Below are 25126 nucleotides of genomic sequence, written 5' to 3'. Positions count from 1 at the left end.
ACTGTATTCTTGCTTTGATTTGGAAAAATAACAGCATATCATTGTGTCGCAGCTAACACAGAACCACATAGGCTGTTTGTGTCCAGTGGATATTATTCAAAACAGAGGAGACATGATGTTTATGACCTTACGATTGAACCACTGATAGCAGATGGACTATTCTGACAATGTTAAATCATTTTCTGGACCTTATAACAGTGTTATTTACTTGGCGGTCAATGGGTCAGTCAAAAGCTTCCCGGTTTTCATCAAAAATATCTTAAATTGTGTTCAAAGGACATATAAGCTTTTATGAGTTTGGAACGACATGGGGTAGATTAATGATTAATGAAAACACATTTTCAATTTGGGGTGGAGTAACCCTTCACATTTTTTTTTACAGTAATCACTTGACTGAAGACATAAAGTTACCTAATTATTTTGCCCCCAACATGATTCAGCAAATCCCTTGGGGTCCATGAAGTAAGACAGTAAACCCAGGACATTGCAGAGTATTTAAAAGCAGGTAAACAGCAAAACTGTGACAGCGCTAATTTAGTATATGTTGTAATAATGTTTGTTACAGTGGAAAATATCAAATTTTTATATTAGTTGTTCCCTGGGTTGACTGAGAGCCTGGATCAGAAAAGCTTCACAATTCTTATTTCACACAATGAACAATGCTAAATTCCCAATCTTACCTCAGACTGGGTGTAGCTCCTGGTCTTGTAGGATGGATCCACATAGTAGTCATCAAACTGATTGTGCTGGGTGGTCACTGGGTGGAACGCTGAGCAAGGTTTTTGGATGTTGGTGGTAGTGGTGCTATAGAAATGATCAGAGGACTGCAGAGAGGAAGGAACCTGAGGACTGGGTGGCTGTTTCCGACCGGCGTCGTGAGATAAAGACTGAGGAACCATGTCACCGCTCATATTGTGTTCAGAATTAACAGTTTCTCTCCTAGATTCCCTTTTTTGTTCCCTCTGCAATAGCCTTTGCCTCTCTTCCCAGTCTTTTACCCTTTGTTGCTCTTTTTCCCTCTCTTTCCTTAATCGTTCCTTCTCCCTCTCTTTTTCTCTAAGTTTCTCTTGCTCCTTGACTCTTTCTTGCGCTCTTTCTTTCTCCAGCTCTCTCTCTATCAGCCTCTCCCTCAATTTTTCTTGGTCTTGTTGACCACTCATGAACTGTCTCCCAGGGTCCAGTGAGTTGACGTAGGGCACATCTTGATACGAAAACCTCCTCCGGCCCAGTATACTGGCCATTTCAAGAGGTTCAGGTGAGGATGGATGGTTCGGTCTACTCTGCTTCTCTAGTCTCTGATTTCGACTTGTCAGGCTTGACAAGTTTGTTACAGACTGACTCAACTTTCTGCTAGTCTCTTCAAAAAACCTCCTGCGGTCTGCAAAGGGAGGGATATCACACTCGTCTGATCGACCTAAACGACTACTGGAGGAACCTGTCTTCCCTCTTGTTAATCCCATTTTCCCAGACCACACCTGTCCAGTAGCTTCATTTCTCTTACTCTCAGAGGGCTCAGTTTCTGGTTGAAGCTTGTATTCTGGTGTCCAGCGCCATCTCCGTGGTTTACCTGCAGGTGCAATCTCCTCCACCACATGCACACACACTTGTCTGGCATTTGGAGGGATCTGGGTTTGGGTCTGAGATGTCTGGAAGCACACAGCCCTGTTTCTGGAATGTTCCTCAGTTTGGGGTTTATCTTGTTGAGGTGTCTGTTTGGATATTTGGATAGTCTGAGGACTAAGAGGGCTTGAAAAGGTTTGGGGTCTGGGTTGCTGGTGCTCTGGAGGGGCTACTTCCTCCATGTTGAGATCTGCAACCTCTTCTTCAACAGTCTCCTCACCACAAGAGTTTCTACTCTTCTGTAGCTGGGCCTTCTTCCTCTGGATCTCATTTCTGAGGTTTGTGGCAAAACGCTCACTTCTACGACGTGACTTGGAGCTACGGAACTGACGTTTCTGTGACTCCTTTGTGATGTTACCATCATCTACCCTCCCTTCTCGCCCATTATCATTCAGGAGAGTGTCCACATGTACGTTAGCACCTACAGACCCACAGCTCTTCTCACTGGATTGAGAGTTAGAATTGGAGAAACCATTCTCTGTGGAATTTCCAGAGACATTACTGGGCTGCCCCCAGAGATTCTGTCCAGAATCTAGAGGATCTTCCTCTAACCTGGGATCTTCAAGTTCGGAGGTTGCCACTGAACCAGGCGTGGAACATCTACTTGCTCCCCACTTGGCCTGGGCCGTATGTGGACTAGTATCATTTAGATAAATAGGCGACTGTGACCACTGACAAGTTGGGGATGCACGATTATCACTTTTGTCTCCAGTAAAATCCATCATACGCAGCTGAGAAGCTAGAAGTTTCTCAGGTGCACTGTGTCTGTGCATTACTGACAGGATATTACATTCTGGTTGGGCATCAAAGTTCTCATCCCTATTCCTTTGTATAACGGGACTGAGAGGAGGTGTAGATGCCACCTCAGATTCTGAATAGCTCTCCAGGCGTTTTTTCTCACTGTCAGTTGCTTTACTATCTCCCTCTGTCTTGGAGTTGAAGGTGTAATAGGGTTCAACAGTACATCTTTTACGTTCTTGCTCATGGTCTTTTATTCCATTCAAATAAACACTACCAGTCAGAACTTCCTGGATTTGGGATTGATCTTTAACCATGCAGCTGGTTATACTTGGGATGCCTACAGGAGCAGACATGCAGCGTTTATCTGTTGGTTGGCCTCTAGTAGCCCTAAAACTGTCCTTTCTTTTGGGTGGCTGTGGTGGTGCACAGTGTTCCTCCTCACAGCTGTAGGACAAGGGTCGGACTTTAGCCTCTGTTCTGTCAGACAGCATCTTAGAGTGTACATGCTCTTCCTGCTGATTTCCATGGCTACTGGGGGCACAATGTTGGCCTCCGTCTGGATACCTGCAGGAAGAACCAAAACCCTGGATAAGACTGTCCATAGAGTTGGTATCCTCAGGCTTGACGGGAACAGTGTAATCGGATGTGTTTGAGCTGGCTGAGAATGAGCTGTAAGCAGAGTCACGTTTGTTGTTGAAGATCACAGGATCAATGGGAGAGAGCTGACTGTCGTAGTAAGCCTGGTTGGGAGGATTCTCCAGACTCTCCATACTTCCTATTGAGCTACTGCGGTCTGTGCTGTAGTGCCTGGAGATATGGCCCCACTGCATGGACAGCTCACTGCACAACAAAACAGAATTGAACGATATCACAATCAAAAGATAACTAAATTCAATGAAAAAAAGAAAAGAACTGAAAACTGTGTGTTCCCATTGTAAGCCTAATTTTTCCATCAGTAAAACAAATAAAAATACCTCGCCATAGAAAAACTGCATGTGCTAACTATTTGTCTCAAATTATTAGTCTTTTGACTATCTTATTGTAAATTGATAATCATATAGGCCTTTTCATTTTGTGTTACAGGTGTTGTGATTAAGCTTCACAGTTTCAGCAGAAAAGCACAAAGGACAAACAAAGAACAAATCCCCCAAAAACAAACATGCTGAAGTTGAAAGTTAAAGATTAGACCCTTAGGTCAATGCTATGTTTTGTACTACAGGTTTTCTTGTGTGTTTTTGTCACTTTGCTGGTGATCTGTGAAGAATGTCTGAGTCATACATCTGAAAATAGTGGTGGCATCCGGCAAGCAGCATGTTGACATAAAACATGAGATCACCAGCTTCCTCTCCGATTGTTTTCCTTGTGAAATTTTCTGGAAGCAAAATTCCCTAATTCAACAATAAGATCTATCCCTCTCTCTCCCAGAGACAAAGACCTGTTAAAGCTATTAGTATAATAGTACAATTATATTTATTTCAAACAACTGAAATGCTAAAAAGCCACTATTAAACCAACCTATTGTCACCTCCGGAGTGCCAAGGTACACTGAGAGGTGTGAAGTGGAGCTGCATAGCCGGGGGGCCATCTGAAGGATCACCAGTGCCCGTAGTGCAGGGTGCTTCTAACAGTTTCGACAGGTGCCAAGAGTGGGGACGGATCACTGGCACACTGCGCCTGCTCGAAGAGACGTAAGTGAACATGAAATCATAACATCACTGTAAAATTCCTAAGTAGCAATTACTGACAAAAAGCAAACCACAATCGGGAAACCACTAAACTCAAGAGTGAGGAAAAGACCCTATACTACAAAGCAGTGTCAGTCTTGACAAACATATACAGATATAGAGGTATCAAGGGAAATATGTTTGCCGTTGCCATCTGGAACTCTTCTATACATGCCATCCACTAGATTCTGAAATTAGGTTCTTTCCAGGGCATCTACAGCAAAATAATGGCCAATTAATTTCTAAAATAACATTAAATGGAAAAAGGCCCAAAGTTTAAAGTACATCGCATTATTCCCATTGACAGGAGTACAGCATTCCAAAACATTCCAGATAACAATAAAAATCCTGGGGGAACAAAGGTTTTTAATGGCTTATCGTCTAATAATAATAATAATAATAATAATAATAATAATAATAATAATATTAATAATAATAATAATTATTATTATTATTATTATTATTATTATTATTATTATTATTAGTGTTTCCCCATGATTACAGAAGTCCTTCAAAAATCATTTGGAGATCAAGGAACATTTTTCTGTGTTTAATTTATTTTTTTTTATTTACATCTATTTAGGATTACTTTTCTGAATAAAAAATTGTTTTGAACAATTTAATGCATCCTTGCTGAATAAAAGTAATCTTACATCATGTATATAATGTATATTATATAATAGCTATATAATTGCAGTTCTCAGAGTGTGGTTATTGCAAGATAAGGTTGTTGTAAGCAAAAAAAAATATTTCTTGTGATACAACACATGAATACATGTTAAAGAGTTTAAAACATTATTGCTACACATGACATTTAGTAAACAGAGGCTAAAAAAAAACACACATTGGTACATTGGAATCGAAATATGCCTCTTTTCGTAATCACTTCGTTCATTTCACCCACAAACAATAAATGTAATTAACATTTAATTCTAATTAATTTAGCAATTTCAGGAAATTCTAGATTTCTCTAGACCGCTCATCCAATAAAACTTACAATCTAATAAAAAAATATTAAACCTAGCACCAAGCTGATCTGAGGCTCTATAAGTATAGCTATTTAAAGGCAAAAGTAAATATAGATTATATATAGATCACTGGTTATAACTGAAAACAGGTCTATTAGAACATGATCTGTGAGTTTTCTGTGAACTTTACTCAGATTTTGAAAAAAAAACATGAAAAATTACTAAGGAAATTAAAGTTTTAAAACAAAACAAGCAGAAAAACCCTCAGTTTCTGTCCTTACTGCATACTGCCTAAGCACGGCAGTACAGATCCAGTGAAATACACCAAAGAGAAACCAGGCTGAAACTACTGCTGGTTTGACCCGCACTTTTCTACACAGTATGAAATGTCTTCAGATACTCACAACACTTCAGATAACTCCAGATGTAATCAAAGTAAGAGGAATATTTTGAGATTAATTCAATCCAACACTGGTTAGCTTCAGGTTCAAGGTGAAGTTGAGATCTAAACCGTCCGTAGATGTTTAGAGTCAAAGAACATCCCTGAGTTCTGGCTGTATCTGCTGTGAGTGGTCAGTCTTTATCAGGACCCTAACGGCTTCAACGCTCACATGAGTGAAGGTTGGTGGTCATTTAGCTGTAATGAGGCAGCCTGAGGCTCTGACCAGATTCCCAGTCCAGGAAAAAATTAACAGACAAACACTCCCCCCGACTTCCCCTCTCAAACAGCAGCTCTCTCTCTCTCTCTCTCTCTCTCTCTCTCTCTCTCAATATTTCAAGTCACAACTGAAGACCAAACATTCAGTCCACTAAACAGCATATTCTCTCTCTCGCTCACATACTCACACTCACACACACAACCTCCCACTCACTCGCTCTAATGACATTAGGGAGAGAGGAAGCGGTGCTCAGACGAAGAGGAAACTATGTTTGGGGGAGATAAAGCGGCAAGCCACTGCTAAAATAATACCTAGCATTCTCTCCTATTATTGTTTGAATGGGGGAAAAATGTGAGGGCCGCTTCCTGTCTCCCTGGGAGAGCAGTCAATTTCGGCCAGTAGTGGTGAGAGAGTGAGGGGGGTGGAGAGAGAGAAAGAGCAGAGGAGGATATACTGTATGTGAAAAAACGGGAAACAATTTGGTTGAACCAGGCGAAATGATTGAAACGGTGCATTGTTGTTGGGGGCATGAGGCCAGGTACATGTATTCTTGCTTTTTTTCAATAGCGAAGAAAGCACAACAATGCAAAGCACATCAGAGAGGCAACAGTGTGCGTTTTGTTATTCCAACAACTGCCTCAGAGAGAAAATAAAATGAAGTTTAACTCATATCAGCTGTGCTTAATAAACAGCTTTTCCTGCTCTAATCAGAAGGGCTGATGAAAGTCAGAATGGGGTCAGTCTGATTAACAACTGCAACACTGACAATACAAGAAACCCAACAATCAAGCACAGGACAAATTACAATGGCGCTCAACCTCCCACTAATAGGCTCTTCAGTTGAAACCGTTAACCCGGTCAATCGTAAAGAGACAGTTTACCCACAAATGAAAATTGTGTAGTCAATAATTCACTCTTGTGTCGTTTAAAATGTTCTTCGGATGGAAACGGAAGTAGATATTTTGAAGAATGTTGATAACTAAACAGTTTTGGTACCCATACACTTCCACTGTAATATTTCTATTCCGTTGTAGTTTTTGTAAGATTATAGAAACATTGATTGGACAAACACATTGAATAATTGAGGGGTTTCAATAATAGGTCTGTGGTCCATCTGTGGAAATATGCTAGGCTAAATGCTATGTAATTGTAGCACACATTAATGAACTAAAATATTTGAGAGTGTACTGTATATGGAGGTGTAAACCATAATGTAAGTAGGCCATAGTATAAGTAAATAGGGGCAGACTATCTTTTACATCACAAATTTGACCACAAAGTGTCTGGAACATTAACTCCGGACATAAAAAGCCATTAAACCAGGGTTAAGCCCTTAAAGGAAAACCATTTTAAAATCATTATAGGTACAGAGTTTCTGTTATGCTAGCATGTTCAATTACGAAATAACAGATTGTAAGTGATAGCAAAGAAGGGTTGTTAAACCATGAAATGATAATATCTTGAGGCGTGAGCTCACTGGTTATTATGAGAAACACTGGTCACACACACACACACACACACACACACACACACACACATCTATAGTACTGCATGCTGTGCTCTGGTCAAAGATCCTTCCTCTCTTGTGTTTTTCACACCAACACTGTAAAAAAAGCAATGGAATTTTTTTTGTAGTATATTTAACCTTTTGAGTCTCAAATACTGAGAAATGCTGTTTTCTTAAAACTTCAAACCCTTGCCAGACCAACATAATTATCCCAGACTAGTCAAACACAGATCAAATAATTTCATATTGCTAAAATGTCGCGCTTTGTACGGTGACTTCCCAACATGCATTGCAGCATGAATATATTATGCAGTTACTGTTATATATGTTTGCAAACCTCATTTGTTTTCTTTTGCAGTGAACACATAGTCTTTTACCAGTCCCCTCTGTATGTATTTTAAGGAATGCATAACATACCATGTCCATATCAAATTAGGAAATTATTAAGAGATTTGTAGCATACAACTAAATCATATTTTTCTCTGTCAAAATCAATTTCTTTGTGCTAATAAACCACAAAATAGTTTCAAAGTATCGGTGCTGCTATGTATTTTTAAACCTTGCACCATATTTCATACATGTGTATGTATTGCTATTAATTTCGAAGCCTTAGAAAATTATATGCAAGGTAATTCTGTGAAATAAAATAAAATAATAAAAAAACATTTCTGCTTTCAATTCATGAAATCAGCATCATTTGTTCTCTGGATGCCTGCTTCCTGAAAACATCAAGCGAGACGCAAAGGCTGCATTCCATGTAATCACCCAGGCTTTTACCAATAAGGCCACAACGAAAAAGCCACTCCAGGAAGGGAGCAGTCATGAGCTGTGCTCTCTAGCACAATAGATTGTTTGTTGTTTTGGATTCTCTTTCACTCCGATCTTAAGAACGCATGTAAAAATGCATCTTGGCCTAAAAGCTTATAATCAAACCCTTCCTAACTATTTTGAATACGAAAACATAGCAGAGAGATGTGCCAGTTCATGACCTTGGTGCCCTATTAATCACAAGAGCATAAAATGAATGGACTCAAGTACGCAAGTCTGTCGACTCAGTCTTAACAAAATTTCAACAACAGATGTTAAAACAGATGCACAGCAGTTCACAGGGCTTCACAGTTTACACCAATGATAACACCACAGTTTGTTTACACTTTCCCTGGCAACTAAACAGAAGTTAATCTAACTGATGGCCTACATCTTGTCCACATGTCCAGCATATCAGAGTTATATCACAAAACATCTTTACCATGACGAGAACTATGGCATGACATTCTGGCTACTGGGCCTGTTAACAAAAAAGAAAAAAAAAAAAAAAAATTGACTGTAATACAATCCCAAAGGACAAACCCACACACAGAGAACTGTCCAGATTGATTACTTGATACATTCCAAGAAAAGGAACATCTTTGTCCACTACCGCTGAAATAGAAGACCATTCACTAATTTTATACTCTAATTTCAGACAATATAGATTTTATTTACTGGATATTTCATTGTGGAAGCTAAATTGTCCTATTTTAAGTGGGCATTACATGATAGAAAAAGAAAAGTTGATGTTACAGTAGCTTGATTTATTTTTTGTTGTTTTATTTATTTAGATAAAAAATACTGAATTCCAACACCAGAAAAAGCATTAAAATAATTATTGATTATCAGTGCATCCCTAATATACACTATACATGTACAGAAATTCATCCTGTGCACATTTTCTTAACGAAAGACAACAAAGAAGGCCATAAAATATAAATTCTATGCACACAACTTTAATGAAAAACATATTAGACACTAACACCATACAGTGATGTTGGCATGTTGAAAGTTTTGGAATCTGAAAGGTCTTAGAGTTTTGTTCCTAATATGTGGAAAGTCGGGAGGGGGGGTGGTGGTCTTGGGAATGCAAGGAATGTCCATTGTTTTGGCATCGAGTCTCCTTTGTTCTTTCTTGTTCCTTAGCGCAGCGGGCAGGGTCTTACCGTGAGACTGCTTTTTCTAGAAGCTTCCTCAGTTTGCCATCTCTGTCCTTCAGAACTCTCCTCCAGGGCCTCTCCAAACCACAAGATCGTAAACTCATAGAAAGAAGAGCAACTGGGGTTTCTCCCAGAGAGACCTCTGATAGATGATTACTGAAGTGGCTCTCCACACTTTAGTTCCTTATGAAAGCACTGGTGCTTACAGCTTTAATATCACTGTTTGGCCAGTTGGCTTCTTACAGTGCATTACAGGAATTGGTTCCTGTAACGTGAATTGCACATGGCTAAATGTGTCATTTATTAACTTCTCTTTTCTAATTTAAATTCTACCAAAAATACTGAGACATGGAAAATGGTAATGATTAAAACATGTAATGCATATAATTTATCATTTTCCTCATCCCAATAGTGTTAACAATTTTAAAATATTCTTGTTTGTTTGAGCAGCCCAACATGTAATGTAAATTTCTGGCTCAAACAACGTTCACTCTGGGCTGGTTTAAAGGACATTTTGAGAATTCTACCATCAATTATTCACTTTAATGCTGTTCCAGCAAGATGTTCTTCTGTTGAACACAAAAGAAGATAATGTGAAGAACACTGGACAATTCTAACTTTTATAAAGAGCTTCTCGTTGGTTTTGCAACCTTAGGGATCTTATCAAGAGTTTGTAATACGCCAAAGAGAAAAGAAAACTTGAAATGGCAGCATATGACCCCTTTAAGAAAGTTTGCTACCACTAGATGTTCGGAAATTACACACAGCACTTTTAAGATTAATGCTGTTATGTACGAATGATCTAGTGCAATAGTTTTCTCTGGCAAATGGTGTAGAACCAACGTGCCAACTCCTCAATAAATCCAGACGGATATGCCAAAGCAAGACAGCAACACTTCCCTCCCTCACGTGGCTTTCCTGTAAAGACCTACCCTTCCTTTAAGTCTGAACATGTGTGTGTGAATCCGAATCTCTTAAAACTATATGCTTACAGTCCAAATATGGTCTGTGTTTCGGACTTGGCTTGAGTCAGGGACAAAATACGCATTTCAAAACAGTTCTTCCACCCCTGACAATGGTTATTTGCTGTAAATAAACATTTCTGTCCCATGGTTCCCAGCTTAGCTCCTAAAGCTGCTATTACAGTCAGCATGTGTAACAGGAAGTGGGAGTAGGAACTATGAGGAACCAGACATCCAGAAATTTCAGAAGCACACTGTTCTCTGTGGCAAGATGGGCACCACACCTTCAGAGAGAGCACATCGGGTTTTGATAACCTTAATAAATCAACTGCATATAATATACATTTTAGTACCAGACTAGTATGCAACTCAAAAGGTAAAGAGACAAACTTTGCACTAAACTGTGCAATCTTAAGTTGAATAAAGTGCAAAAAAAGAAAAAAAAAATCTGCATTCCAGACTGCTGCCGCTAAACAATAGAAAGTGTGTGTGCAGGAAAACAATACAAAGTGTCTCTGGACACGGCACACCACAAACATCCTTTAACTGTACAGCACATAACACAACAGCTCTTTTTTAAAAATATAGATAATAGATACCAATACATCACCCAGTAAGTCTTAAAATTATTAAAACGTAGTTATATTACCATACTCTTAATTACATGCTAATGCTTATTTGCATAGTATCTATTTATGCTGTGTTTTCCTAAGCTTATTAGGATCCTTGCTGTTAGATCAGATGTTTCACCCTGCAAAAACCCATTTCAGGTCAATTTCTAATGATTGACGGGGAGGTTGGCATTAAACACAAACAAACACACACATAGACAAACATCTCTATCTTGGTGCTAACTGAATAGTCATACATTCCTTGGCCTTTAAATGGAGGTGGAAATGAGCCCTGCGTGATGCATGTGACCTTTACTGACGTCCAAAAATGAACACACACACAGTCATTCTTTGAGCTATAAATCAGCCATATAGAATCTCTTTTTTCACACAAAACATAACTGCACTAAACCTCTTAACATCTCTTAACCTTTTTAGATGATGCAAAAAAAAAAAAAAAAAAATGTAATTGTGTTTTTTGGCTAAAGGTTAAGTAAAGCTGTTTGAATGTTCTCACAATACAGAGACATGATTTAAAACAATGTGGCAACTGTACCGTCCTTAAATGACACAGATGTGCCTATGTTAGTCTGATTAGCTTTATACAAAAACAGGCGATATGTACAAAAAGGCAAATTGTAGAGCAATAGTCGATCTACACAGAATAGTCAAATCTGAGGCCTTGAAGGTACAGTCCCGCTGGTGTAACTAACCCACAAAAAATAAAAATGAAATAAACACACACACACACACACACACACACACACACACAAAGAGAGTAGCATGTGCCTAAAAACCACAGCAAGAGGGAAACCACAGGCAGGGTAATAACACTAAGACTGCAGCATATCTGACATACTGCCAAATAAACGGATGTAAAAAGAAAAGGAATTTTTTCCATCTCTACACCCCTCTCTTCTCCCTCTCTCCTGAACCTCTGACTCTGTGGCTAACTTCTGCAGAGCTGGTGTTTGGATGGCTATCCTAAACCTGGAGGTTTAAAAGTTCAGATTTTTCTTTGACTAAAAGCATGTTTACAGTCTGAGACTGCAATTCCAACATCTCATACCTTAAGTGCACTCAAGTAGGTTATGTTTTGTGAGAAATCTTGGGAGAATTCTTGTGTTTTGAGTATCTTTTGAGCGAGGGGTTGGACAAAAATAAACAGCATATTGAATTTGTTTATTTACTATAGATAAGATAAATACAGAGGAGGTTAGAGGATGTTTGAGAGGTTGAGAACGAGAGTGAAGAATGAGAAGATTATAAAATTAAGTCATAGAAGTAAAAAAAAATATTAAAGCTACAGTGTGGCATATGAGATTGTAAAAGCGTTGAAGAAACTATTCAACAGCTTTAAAATAAAAGTTATACTGGCTTCAGAATTCTTAGTTTTACTATAGATAAAAGCTAAAATTTCGCAAACACCCGAAATGCATATGATAAAAATGTTATATAATTGTATGTAAAATATCACAAAATACGGTGAACAGTGACAGATCAACATTGAGGATAATTATGATAAATGTTATACTGCAGTTTGTTGAGATGCTACAGATGAAATATATATATATATATATATATATATATATATATATATATATATATATATATATATATATATATATATATATATATATATATATATATATATATATTCTAGAATATTAAGTGGTTTCAAAATTCGAAACTTTTAAATAATGTTGAGAGGTTAGCGAGGTTTCAGAATATTTAAGACGGATAATTATGGTATAAAAGCCATTAAAACTATTGCTCAAAAGAACGAAGAGTGGAGATTGTGGGTTTATAGAGCAGGAAGAAGGGAGGACAGTATAAATAAGTGAGAGAGAATAAAGAAGATGAAAAAGGGAGGTGTGTGGGATGTACACTCAGCCGTCTGGTAGCTGCTAATGCAGTGAGGCCTCAACACACTGGAATGTGCTGGACTCAGCCGACTGGACGTCCAGTCCAGACTCAACAACAACACACCAAGCACCTCATTTACCCTGCACGCATAAATCTAGCAATAAAAGGTAAACATTTATCACAAACTGCAAGTGAATGCATCAGTAAAATTCTTTACATGTTTGTGAGTGTGTGTATGTGTTGTTTGGACACGTCGTCTGCGTCTCTGCACACAGCCACGGTGAGGCACTGTCACATGACACTTTTGACTGTCCACATGCTTGAGGGAAAAACCCCCGTGGACAGACCGAAGCGACTAGCTCTGACCTGGACACAGCTTAAACACTTACTTCCTGATAACTAGGAGTCATAGTGATATCAGAAGATCTGATCCTGGATCAGGCCACTCTGAGTCAAACAGGGTGTGTCAGTCACGGGTGACAAAACCCTCATGTCTGCCAAAATCTGCTGACGTCAGCTCGCATCACGCCAGCTAAAATAAACAACATACACATAATACACATAAAAAGAGGCTACTGGTGGATTTCACCGCTGTGCAGAACCTCTTCCTCTGAATATTCTGGTCCCATCCTCTAGGTAGTTGTGTGACCACATTAGCGAAATTTGATACATTCTGTGAGCCAATAGTCATTGTGTACTGCCAATAGTATAGTATGAAACGCAGCTGTGACACAGAAGTCACTTTCAAATCAACGCAGCAAATACTCGCAACTACACAGGCAGGACAAACAACACAACTGTCTTGGATGGACTTCGACTGCGAAAATTTACAGAACAAAAACTTGTATATATGTGCGTTTGTCAAAATGTTTCGCTGTTTTTATGCATACGTAAAAATTGTGGATAAATCTTCTCACACAAATCACTTGTTGTTTTGGTTCTGTCTTCGAAACAACAGCTTTGGCCAGTGTTGCCACACTGTGGACAAACCAATTAGTGCAAAAACATATGAGCATACAATGGTAAAAGTGACCGCACCAGAAGTCAGCATATATGCATTTGTGTTTCTGCAACTATATGGCAGTTTTGCTAGAAAGGTGCAATCACGTTAGCAAACTTTTGAGGGTGAAAAATTGGTCCACTGCTCCCTGTTAATAAAGTAGTACCTGAAATGTAGCCTATGAAGTGAAGTATTTGCCTTCATATAAAATTCTCAATCTTGTATGAAAAGTCACCAGACAACTATAAACGGTACTGCTCTTTAAGTCAGCATAAGTGTGTCTGCGTACCTTCGGACGATGATTTTGAGAACCCTGTAAGAACCTTTGATGAGGATGAGAGCTTCTTGGCGGGAGCCGTAGAGAGCAGAGCCGTTAATGTTCACCAGTTCATCCCCCACTCTCAACTTCTTACACTGAGCTGCCTTTCCTCCCTCTTCTATCTAAAAGGAGAGACAGAGAGAAACGGTTTAAGGTTAAATATAATATTTATATATGTGTCATATACATTCACACACACATCACAGAGGGAGGTCTTCTGGAGAAAAAAGGCCACTTGGAGGACTTGAAGGTTAAATTCTTAAACCAGAGAAGCACACACACTTGACAGAACTTACTTACAGATAATCACGTTTATCCACACGGCCTTGTTCATTTAACATGTAACCACTACTTCTTTTAAAAACTCAGGACAGAGGGGGTCAGAGGTCAAATATACATTCAATGTATACAGTCATTCATCATACACGCATGCAGACACACAACACCAAGTTATTCCATTAGAGCCCCTCCTACATAAAATAGGACAAAGGGTCAAAGATCAGCTCCAAAGCCATGTAATTCCCATACACAAAATATTAGCCTAGTCAAAACACACACAATCACGCACATATAAATCTCAGCTTCCAACATAAACGCACACCTTTTAATGTTTGGCAGACACATGCATTACAGAGTATCAAATTCATATTAGGTCTTACATTAGATCCCATTTCTCTTTAAACAAATCCTACCATCAAAACATAGAGGTAATGCCACAAAGCTTTCAGACTAAAGTCACATTTCTCTTTTTAGCAGGTACCAGGGGATTCAAACTATAAGCTTACAGGCCAAATTCAGTCCCAAAAATTATATTCTTTCTAGAGTATTAATAGTTAACCAATATACAGTATATATGCTATAAACAGAATACTCCCTTTCCTAAATGTCTTCGATTATAAAATTAAATCTAATGTAATTTAAAACAGAGAATGGGGCTTGCTAAATCATAGGTTCAAATCTCAGGGAATGCTTGAATGCAAATGTCCCTATGTTCCAGTTAAATGTCTGCCAAAGGCATGCATGTAAAACTAAACAAGAAATCATAAAAGCTTACTGTAGATACATTAGCGCTTTTTAACTGTATTTTTGCTGAGTTTACCATGCAACTTGATGTAGCATCATTTTTCTTTATTTTGCAGAAGAACCAGTAAAAAAAACAAATGTCTTTGGATACACATGCCATCATCTTACAACAAGTGTTTCAACAATGAAACCAAATCTCTCTGAAACATGTTCACACTTTACCATTTTGTAAGACTCATCCAATGCCAACTGCATTGTCGAGTAAACAGATGCACATGTGTTGTGTGTGTGAATGTGCGTATGCGGTGAGCATCGCAGGAATATTTGAGTGTGGTTTTTGAGAAGATCAAAGACAGAACGTGTCCAGAGGGGGCATAAAGGGAATATTCATGCGGCCAGAATAAAATGCTCGGTGGGGGACAATGAGTGTCGGGATGTGGGCAGAGTTCATACTTCACAAACTATTCAGATTTTGTCTCATAAGCAGGTCCAGACACAATCTGAAGATGTTTTAGCATTTTCTCTGCTGATCTTGTGGGAAAATCTGCAGAAATCTGTTAAATGAATTCAGACAGGATAAAATGTTTAAACCGACTTTGTCACGTTTAAAAAGAATACCCTCTAGCTGAATGCATAACTTTTTGATTCAGAAGCTAGTCAACTTAGGTGACCTGAAGGGGAAAATACTTAGAGACCAGAGAAGTTTCTTCGAAACAGAAAAGATCAAGACAGAAAAACTAAAAAATGTATGACTGAAAGAGGGACTCATAAATGTCTTTTGGATCACTTGAGTTAACATTAGCAACCTCCTGGGATGAAATGAAATGATCGGTGCAATTACATCACTCAGAGATGCTGACTGAATGACTGTCTTGTTCTTCAGTGAATGAGGCCTGCAGTCTTTCTCCTGTATTCTGCTGGTTTAAGATGCAAAATAGCTGGTTGCATGTAATGGAAACATTATTCGGATGTATGGTCACAATTACAGCCTCGCTAAGGACATTGCTCTTTCTCTCTCCATCCCTCCTTCCCATCTGCTGCAAACAGACTGTTTCCATGGGATACTATAATCAACATCCTCAAAGCCCTTCAGCCTGGACCACAGGGGCTTCTTCTCAATTCTGAGAGGATGCATGTGTTTGTTTGTACATGCAACACAGATGACACTTGTTTGAATAACTTTTTTCCACTTGGTTTTCAACTGAATGGATATGTGTTCCATCTCAGAGGCCTGAATTTGTCCTGAAAATCCAATAAACTTCTGTGCGAGTCTAAATGAAACCGGTATACAGTATGTTCTCCAGGTGCATTGGTGCAGGAGAGAAGTGATTCAGCCTGACCTTCCATTAGTTCATTAAACTCAAAACAAACAGTCTTTTTCCACCCTAAAACCCAATCTGCTGCACACACTCCACTGGAAAAGCCCGGTAACCCTCATATAGCGAGTATGTTTTATGGCAGGATATGTAACACTGTTGCACAAAGAGAACAAATCTGCATAGTTGGCAGGCATTCCCGAGTGCCCCCTTGCCAATAAAACAACCTCACACGCACCGTCTTACCTCTTAAGCTGCCAAAGCGCTCAGAACGTCCACAACTCCCTGCAAAGGAAGACCGGTGCCCAAAATAAAAAGAGAGTGAAGAAGATGCTGTCCTCCACTAAATCTGTTTAACGGGTACCCGGGGCCATGATGTAATGGCATTTCATCCATGAACATTCGCTCTCAGATCTCGTTGGATTATTTAGATGAACTTTGTCAAACCATTAACGTCAGCTGGTGCACACCACACAGACCTCACTGAACTTCTATCCCTCACTCTCTTACTCTCTCTCTCTCTTTTCTGTATGCCCACCCAGTAGTCTCATTCTCCCACTCTTTCTTTCCCTTGAGCTCATGCTCTCCTTTGAGGCTTGATAAAAATAACTGCAACCACACCTATGTTCCATCAGACCCGTATGTGTGGGTGTGTGTGCGTTTGTGCGTGTGTGTGTGTGCACGAGTGCTTGTTTGGCTTGGGCACGGGCACCGGCTCACCGCTCCCTGGCGATCGTGAAATAAAGTTTACAAAGGGACCTCTATGGAAGGTTGAACAGTCCTACGTGACAAATCCCTTTCGGTCTCCCCATTGCTTTAATCTCCCTCAGGAACGACCACTCCTTACATGCCATGCGATGAATAAGAATTTCCGTACCCATTCTTTAAACGTGACCTGCTGGAAAGTACAGTCGAGGAGGTGAATGTTAGGGGAACTTTTCTGCCTGAGTATTTTGTGTTTATAAAAACACCCGAGATGAGTAGTGAGGGCAGAGACTGCAGCAAACAAACGGCACCACTGTGACTACTTTCCACTCCCTCCTTTTTGAGATAAAATACGGTCTGAGTTGTAGCTAGAGGAGGCGAGAAACGCCTTAAATTACAAGAGAAGGACTCGAAAATTATAAGTCCCATGATGGGAATGGTTTTAATACAATAACGGCTTTGAGAGGCTATTCCTAGTTATGCTGTCAGTGTACTGAAAAATGCACTTGCAGTCCCAAGCTCTGAGACCACAGGAGGGAGGGATGTCTGTTTGTGTCGGACAGTGATGAAGCAAGCTAATCTTCACCTCTCCCTGTACAATATGATTGCTAAATTCAGGACAAAAGGAAATGTGGGCTGATCTAGAATTACATACTGCATTCAATCCAGTAATAAATAGGCAAACAACCCAGAAAGAGCACTCTAGTTCTGAGTCGGTACATAAGTTAGGATCCTATCATTGTAATGTAATGATAGTACTACTACTACTTATAAGAAAATTAATATTAAAACATTATTTTTAAAGAAATATTTACCAGAATTTGTTGAGATGAAAAATGTATATAAAATGAAAAAAATAAAATAAAATAAGGTGATCAGTTGATGCATTGTTTCAATTTAAAAGCAAGCAAAAATTAATTTAATCATTATTAAAGTTGCAGTGTATTGAAAGCAATGACAGAATCTTCTGTATTGTTCACAAAATTATTAAAAAAAATATCATAAATTTATCTATTGGTTTTTGATTGGATGGATGGAAATCTTTGTTTTAAGAAACAGGCAGTGCTAAAGAACTAGAGAAGCCTAATATACATCACCAAAACATCCATGGATGAATCATTCCCAACAAGAAAATTAATATGCATTTATAAAACAAAGGGCGAACGTCCACTTTGTTTACTTTATTTTTTTCCTTTAACAAATATATTTGCAGTATAGTATAATATAATATTATATATATATATATATATATATATATATATATATATATATATATATATATATATATATATATATATATTTATTATTTTATTATTTTATTTTATTTTTTTATTTTTTGTTGCATCATACACACATCCACTGCTGCTCATTTCAATGTTCAATATATTACCTTGCATAATGCTTCACAAATCCATGAAATCATGCAAAAGACTGTTACATCATTTCTGGTTACATTTGAAAACAATGCAAAAGGTTTACCTGCATCAATACTTCAGAGATCACATCAGTTCTCGCATTCATCACGTATATGAGTGAAAACCAAAACTGCGGAGAGTAAAGGGTCTATATGGACCGTGGGCCTCTGCAGCAGTGAAGAATGGGTTCCCTGTCTCCCAGTCCCAGCTTTAGCCCTGGCGGCATGAGGTCACCCCCTCTATCGCTCTATAAATAACAGGGCGTCGCTCTTCGCCAATCTGGCTTACGGCCCGCCATTGTGCCACAGCTGGCCAGAAGAACGGTGCGTCTGAGCTGAAGGCTCTTACCAAGCATGGCCGATCCCACAAGCAGCAAAGGAACGCAGGGAATACAGGGAAAAAAGTTTTATAGGAAACACAGGAGAGAGTGAGCGCGAGGAGTGCAGAAAGGACATATCAAGCTGTATTTTATGACATTATGTTTGTAAAAGTGGAATAAGTTTTTCACATTGACTGACACTAATCTGGGAGTGTTCAGCCTTTGAATAAACTCATTTGTAAAGGAACCTGTCATAACATTTTTCACAAGACCTACAACATATGTTTGGACATCGCCATTTTTCAGCAGTAATTCTTCACCTTTTTCCAGTGGGACCTTTAGAGGAGGAGGGCTGTCCAAGAACTCTAAAACAAGTGCTGTTTTATCAATGCCTTAATGGTTTCCCCAGTCAGAAAACCACGAACAGAAAACAGCCAGAGGTACGCAAACCAAAATCAGCTCCAGAGAATAAGGTTGACCTGGTTACTTTTTACTATATATCCTATGCCAAATTACATACATGACTCTTAATAAAACAGCAGATTTTAACACTGAAGAGACTCTGAAAGAAAAGGGTAAGATAATGGTGAAGAGTGTGAGACAAAGACATCCAGGCATGATGCGGAAAACACAGACGGAATCCACTCATGAAAAATGGAATTCAGTTTAACGCATAATTTTTTTAATGAACTAATCAAAAGTGGGTAATTACACTTAAATCAGACAGCGATATGGACCAGTATCTGTATATATTAATCAGCAAAAGTCTATTTAAAATTTATTTATATATGAATCCAATCTCCGTTAATGAATAAGGGTGCGGTTTGTTTACATACATGCTAAAGCATGTAACGCTCGCTGTGTTTTCAGTGTCTGCAGTCTTATTAAATGAGGATACAAACACACACAGCATCTCTAGAACTGCCCTGAGAGTCACTTCAGGGGCATTTTAACGTTTGATTTGAGTAAAACTACAGTCATATCACATACATAGAACTGTAAACGTATTCACATAAACCTGTCAAAATAAAGGTCCGGTTTAATTTGAAGTCATTATGCCATATGTACATAAAAATTAGAAAAATAAGTAGTTTTATGCATTCAAATAAATAGACACGCTAACACAAAGAAATTGGTAGCAATAAAAAAAATATACGGTGAGGATATGTAACATGTAATTTTTTGTTGTTTTGTTGTTTGTATATGTTTCATGATTTTAATTAGACATGCTTTCTGATTAATAAAATGTAATTTAACTGTTAAAATGTAATCGACATTAAAATAGAAAAAATGGAATCCACAAAAATTAAAATGGAAAATTAATAAAAATAAAAAAATACATATTAAAAAAAATGGGGGTATTTTTGATATAAAACGCATTTCATAGAGCCCTATGGGTCTATGAATTGTGGGGTTTTGCCTCTCTTTTGCTCTACAATTATCCTGACAAAAACAACAATAGACGTCACAGCAACTGGAACAAGGAAAGAGAGCTGAAAATAAGTCATATGTATCTGTAGAAACGCATACCCACCAGAAGAAAAAGAATCCATTGAGGAGGACAGAGTAGGGTCTATGTTCCTACTAAATTTTACTTTTAAGTTCATTTCTAAAAGTCAGCCAAAGGGAAATTCAGACCTAAATATGCATGTGTACATAAGTTAAGTCTTAGGCAATGCAGTTTCCAATAAAATCAGAGCTGGAATAAACACTTATCCTGAGCTATTATAACATGAAGGGAAACTTAAGACCTCAGGAAAACTAAAAACACTCCATGTATTTATCATTAATCGTATTTTCTTGCATGAAACATAATAATGTTCCCAACTGGCTCACTGCATAGCAATTTATTCCCCTGCAAGTGTTTATACATATTCAATGTGAAAATTAATACCAAATGCCAAAATCTTGGGGGAATGCAATTCGGAACATCCATTCAAAAAACACAAACATACCCTGACGCACATACAGTACATATACACACACACACACACACAGACAGCTATCCCAGGCTTTGCTTTCATTCCACAGCAATCAAAAGCAGAGTCAGTGGGTCACTCTGGAAACCCCATAGTGCCCAAAATCCGCCAGTGGCCTCCACAAGACGAGTCCTAACAGCTGCCATTCCCACCTAAATCCTCTTCAGGAAACTTCCCATCTCATTCACGGAATCTTAAAAGATTGCTAGTGCATTTCCTCATGGCATCAGAAGACGTTTCATACATGACTGTAGTTTGAAAGAAAAATTAAAAGGGTATGTTGCAGATTACATATAAATACTGCAGGCCAATAAAACAATTGATACCTGGCCATTTTGAGACTTTTATTTTTTCCAGATAACTTTTGTGAATTGTAAATTAATATTTAGTTAATTAACTGAAACAATTACATATGCGTCATTTGACATCATTGACTTTACCGAAAAATGTCTAAAGTTTAAATTTAATTAAGCTTTGACTTACACGTTATCTTCTCATTCATGGAGGCATTTTAGCTACACAACAGGGACTGATGAGCGCTTGTATTCAAAGCTCTGTAAGCTGGTGGTCAGTGAATGTATTCAAGCACCCATGCTTGTGTTGTGGCCTTCTGCTGCTCATAAAAGAGAGAAGAATGAGGTTGCAAGCCCTGAGTAACCCCCTCCTCTGCAGCACAGCTTTTGTCTACTGTTGGACAAGGATTTGAGCCTCCACTCAACAACACAACCCAACTGACTGACTGACTGACAGATGTTTTATCCCCACTGAAGTCCCCTTTATCTACCCCAACACACACACACAAAACTGGTTTATCTGGGGCTAAGAAAACACCTCAGTGCTACGGCAAAGCAGAAACAAAGCTCCCCCGCTAAGAACAAAGTGCTTATCAGAACGTGTTCCTTCAGTATCTGAGGTCAACGGTGCAGGCTGGAACACCTCTGTCCTTGAGCTGCCCTGATCTCAAACACGAGGAGGAGATGGGAGTGACAGATGGGAACCACAGGAAGGGAGATTCTGCTCTAAGTAAGAGTTAAGACCTTGGGAACACAGTCGAACCTGAAAAAGTGACATACTTGGATGCATTCAAGGTCAGAGTGGGTGAGAAGATCACTGCTGGCTTTTAGCTCCTTCATTTATGAGGAGAGACAGAAGAGAGGGGGTGGAAAGAGAAAGAGAGAGAGAGGCTGAGAGAGAAAAGGTGGGTGAGACAGAGTGAGTGAGAGGGTGACAAAGGCTTCATTCAAGGCTCAGGCTGAGGGGAAAATGAGAGAGAGCTACCTCAGTGTGTTGAGCTACGGCTGCGACCCAACTAAGTCTAAAGTTCCTTTGTGCTCAGAGACTTTTAAAGGTGTGACACACAGCCATGGGTCACCACTGCAACTGAATCAACAGCCAGTGACCTATATTCACAGGAGAAAATGACCAAATATAATAAAGATATTTGGTGAAAATGATTGCAAATAAATCTAAGTTTAAAAAAATACACTCAAAATCATCTAGTCTGTCACACAGTGTGTGATTTATAACACGTGTTTTGTTTCAAGGAGACTCAAGAGGAAGAAATGCCTTTCCGTGGAGAAACATTTGATCACATTCCTCAATTTGTTTGCCTTGCACAGCCGTAACCGCTGAATGCTGTTTGCATCGACTTTCTTCTCAAACTGTTAAACGAACCAAAAAATGCATGCAGGACATGGCCTGATCATTGAAATACGACCAAAACAACACCTAATTTGAAAGTCAAGACGCATACCAAAATGTTAAACATTCACAGAACAGCAGTGCAAACATCACCTCATTATCCTAAATATTACTATTAGGGGTCACACATTAAAAACGTCCTGCGTAAAAATGCCCCAGCTGAACAAATTACACACCTAACATGTGAATCACTAGACTTGGTCTTTCCAAAAAATAGTTTCAAGGGGTAGTTCTTCCATAAATGGAAAAGCTGGGGGGATAAAAACACTTAATCAACCTAATGAAACCTAAGAGATGTTTCTGTAGTAATTTAATTTGAGTTAACACATATTCAAAAATGGCATATGCATCTGGACAATTGAATACTGAACAATTTGCATTCAAAGTTATAACAAATGACTTCAGACCTGGAAATAGGAGTTTGTGTTGCTTTTTTGACATTTTTAGAGCTAACCACAACAGTCTCCTCAGCTGTTGTACATTAAAAAAAGTGTTTTTATAGTAAACTGAAATTATTACAAATATTTTTTGATAACTGAGAGGGCTGTGTGATCTATCAAATGTGAGACATTCATATTGGAAACCCAACATTCACCAAGAGTCAGTGTTAAAACATCACTAATCACATACATGACACTCAGATAAACAACCAGCCATTACTGTTGAGTTACTGGATCACATTCTTAACTCAGTACAGCTTATTCGACTCACTTAAATACCCATCTTTTAGACGATCAGGACAACATATATCACCACTGGTGGACATTTCCACAAACATCCCAAAGTGATCAATCTTGCTTTAGACGTGCATTGGGAAAACCTCCACCTTTTGATGCACTTCCAGAAACAGCAATGTGTGTGCTCTCATAACACGGTCTCTCTCCTCGAGAGGTGAGAAGCCATTTTTGAAGTGCGGCCAAGAAGAAGCCTCCTGACGAGCAGATATTGTCTTTGTTTTAGCAAAGTTCAACAAGAGGCAAATTAAAGGAACATCAAACCACTTCCCAGTGCACATGGCTATAAATTACTTTGGCGAGCTAGGTTGTTACTGGAGCAACGGATGTGCATGCTAATACATGAGGTGCAATCTGAAGTAAGAATATGCACAGGTCTGGAAGTTTGACATGCTCAGCATCACCCCATCGCTCTTCATTATGGCCTCGATTGCAAATATTGTGCGTATAGCAGGCCTCGTTTCCGAAAAAGACAATGGTGGATGTCACAGAGTCAGCAACCTTTGAGCTGAAGTTAACTTGGATTGATCCATCACTGTCATAGCAGACATGGTGAGAGGAGTGGCATCACAATGGATCAATTTAAGACCTGTCATCCCTCAGCTTCCTGCCATTTATGAATAGGGCCACAGTGAGCTTTTTGAGGTTGTAATGTGTGTGAAATGACCTTGTCCCCTTAGCTAACCTCCTCCACACACACAGATCCCCCTCCCTCAGACTCACCTCCCTGGGAGCAAAGACTTTGGAGTGGTTTTGACGGCTGGTTGAGCCCAAATGTTGGATAAGACGTTGGCTGACAAGCGTTTGGTGGAAGCGTTTGATGTGGTCAGTGCTCCTGCAGAACACAGATGAAGTTTGAAAACTGACTCCCTGATTATCATTTTCCATGTGTGTTCACAAAAGATTCTGAAAACCACAAACTTGCATTTCATCAGGCTGAGGTTAAACGGTAAGTTTGTAATTATACCAAATTAGCAAAGACATAATCATCTCCATGTAGGCCGGTGATCTGTTGCAATTTTGCACAGGCTAATCCCAAAAATGTTATGATTAACAATAGGTTTGAGAGGGAAAAATATTGTGTCAAAAGAATGGAATTTTTAGGGATGCACCAATATTAAAATTGATAAGCTTGATAGTAAGCTGAAACTGTCTAAATATTAGGGTTGAAAACCAATAAATGATGATAAATAAATTATATACAACTTATATAGCTAAAAAGGAGTAAATTTAGGCCTCAAACTGTATTAAAAATGCAGATTCACCTTTAGATTCATTAAATAATAAATTTTAATGGTGTTTTTCTCTTTTTCTCCTACTTTCTTTGTATTGTCTAACATCACATAACATTTGGCTATAATGAAAGCAGATCAAAAATAGAGACTATCCAAATATAAGATGCAATCAATTATCCCCAAGTAGTGAAGCACAATTTGACAATATTACATTACAAAAATATAATATATTACAAAAATAAGCACTTTTGACAATATTACAACCACCATTCCGAGTCTTAAATTTACATTTACAAACCAAAACAGTACAGAATATTTCAGTTATTAACAATTTGAATATTATCATAGCGCCATAAAGATATCATTATAATATCATATTGCCAGGTCAGTTCCTACCTCACTACAACCTTTCCTATTGCGTTTATCTATTCACTCAGAGAACAAACACACAACTAACTCACATGCCTCACTGATTAGAAGTCCTGTCACTCCCAGCTCTGTTAAGAGACCATGTGGAAACACTGGTGAGTGTTTGTGGTGGAGGGGCTCAGGCAATAAGACCCCAATATCTCTCCCACCATCAAAGCCTCGCTGCCCAAGGCAAAGGCAACGGGAGCCAAGCTCACATTCCTGTCACATATCAGATCCTTCCCACACCCATAACCAGCTGTGGACTTCACCACAATCAACACATCGTTCAAAACAAACAGCCTTTTATCAAATAATCGAAGAAACTGTATTTACTCTATTAA

The 25126-nt window shown here is 38.7% G+C and overlaps 1 protein-coding gene across 3 annotated transcripts in view; it reads right to left on the bottom strand.

Moving 5' to 3' along the window:
• Positions 1-25126, bottom strand: part of shroom4 (shroom family member 4) — a 37334-nt gene that overhangs the window by 7935 nt on the left and 4273 nt on the right. The window contains exons 1-4 of one of the 3 annotated variants that reach the window (XM_043244266.1): positions 18471-18527; positions 13918-14069; positions 3877-4035; positions 681-3201 (exon numbers count right to left, since the gene is read on the bottom strand). In XM_043244266.1, the coding sequence (XP_043100201.1) occupies positions 681-3201; positions 3877-4035; positions 13918-14069; positions 18471-18512 (2874 nt within the window). In that variant the 5' untranslated portion in view covers positions 18513-18527. Of the gene's footprint in view, positions 1-680; positions 3202-3876; positions 4036-5457; positions 5858-13917; positions 14070-18470; positions 18528-25126 lie in introns of those variants that run through there. The other 2 variants (XM_043244265.1, XM_043244267.1) reach the window with 2 other exon arrangements.

The sequence above is a fragment of the Puntigrus tetrazona genome, chromosome 7, assembly GCF_018831695.1.
Source record: "Puntigrus tetrazona isolate hp1 chromosome 7, ASM1883169v1, whole genome shotgun sequence".
NCBI lineage: Eukaryota > Metazoa > Chordata > Actinopteri > Cypriniformes > Cyprinidae > Puntigrus > Puntigrus tetrazona.
The sequence above is the reverse complement of the archived record's forward strand: the minus strand, read 5'-3'. Positions and strand labels throughout refer to the sequence as shown.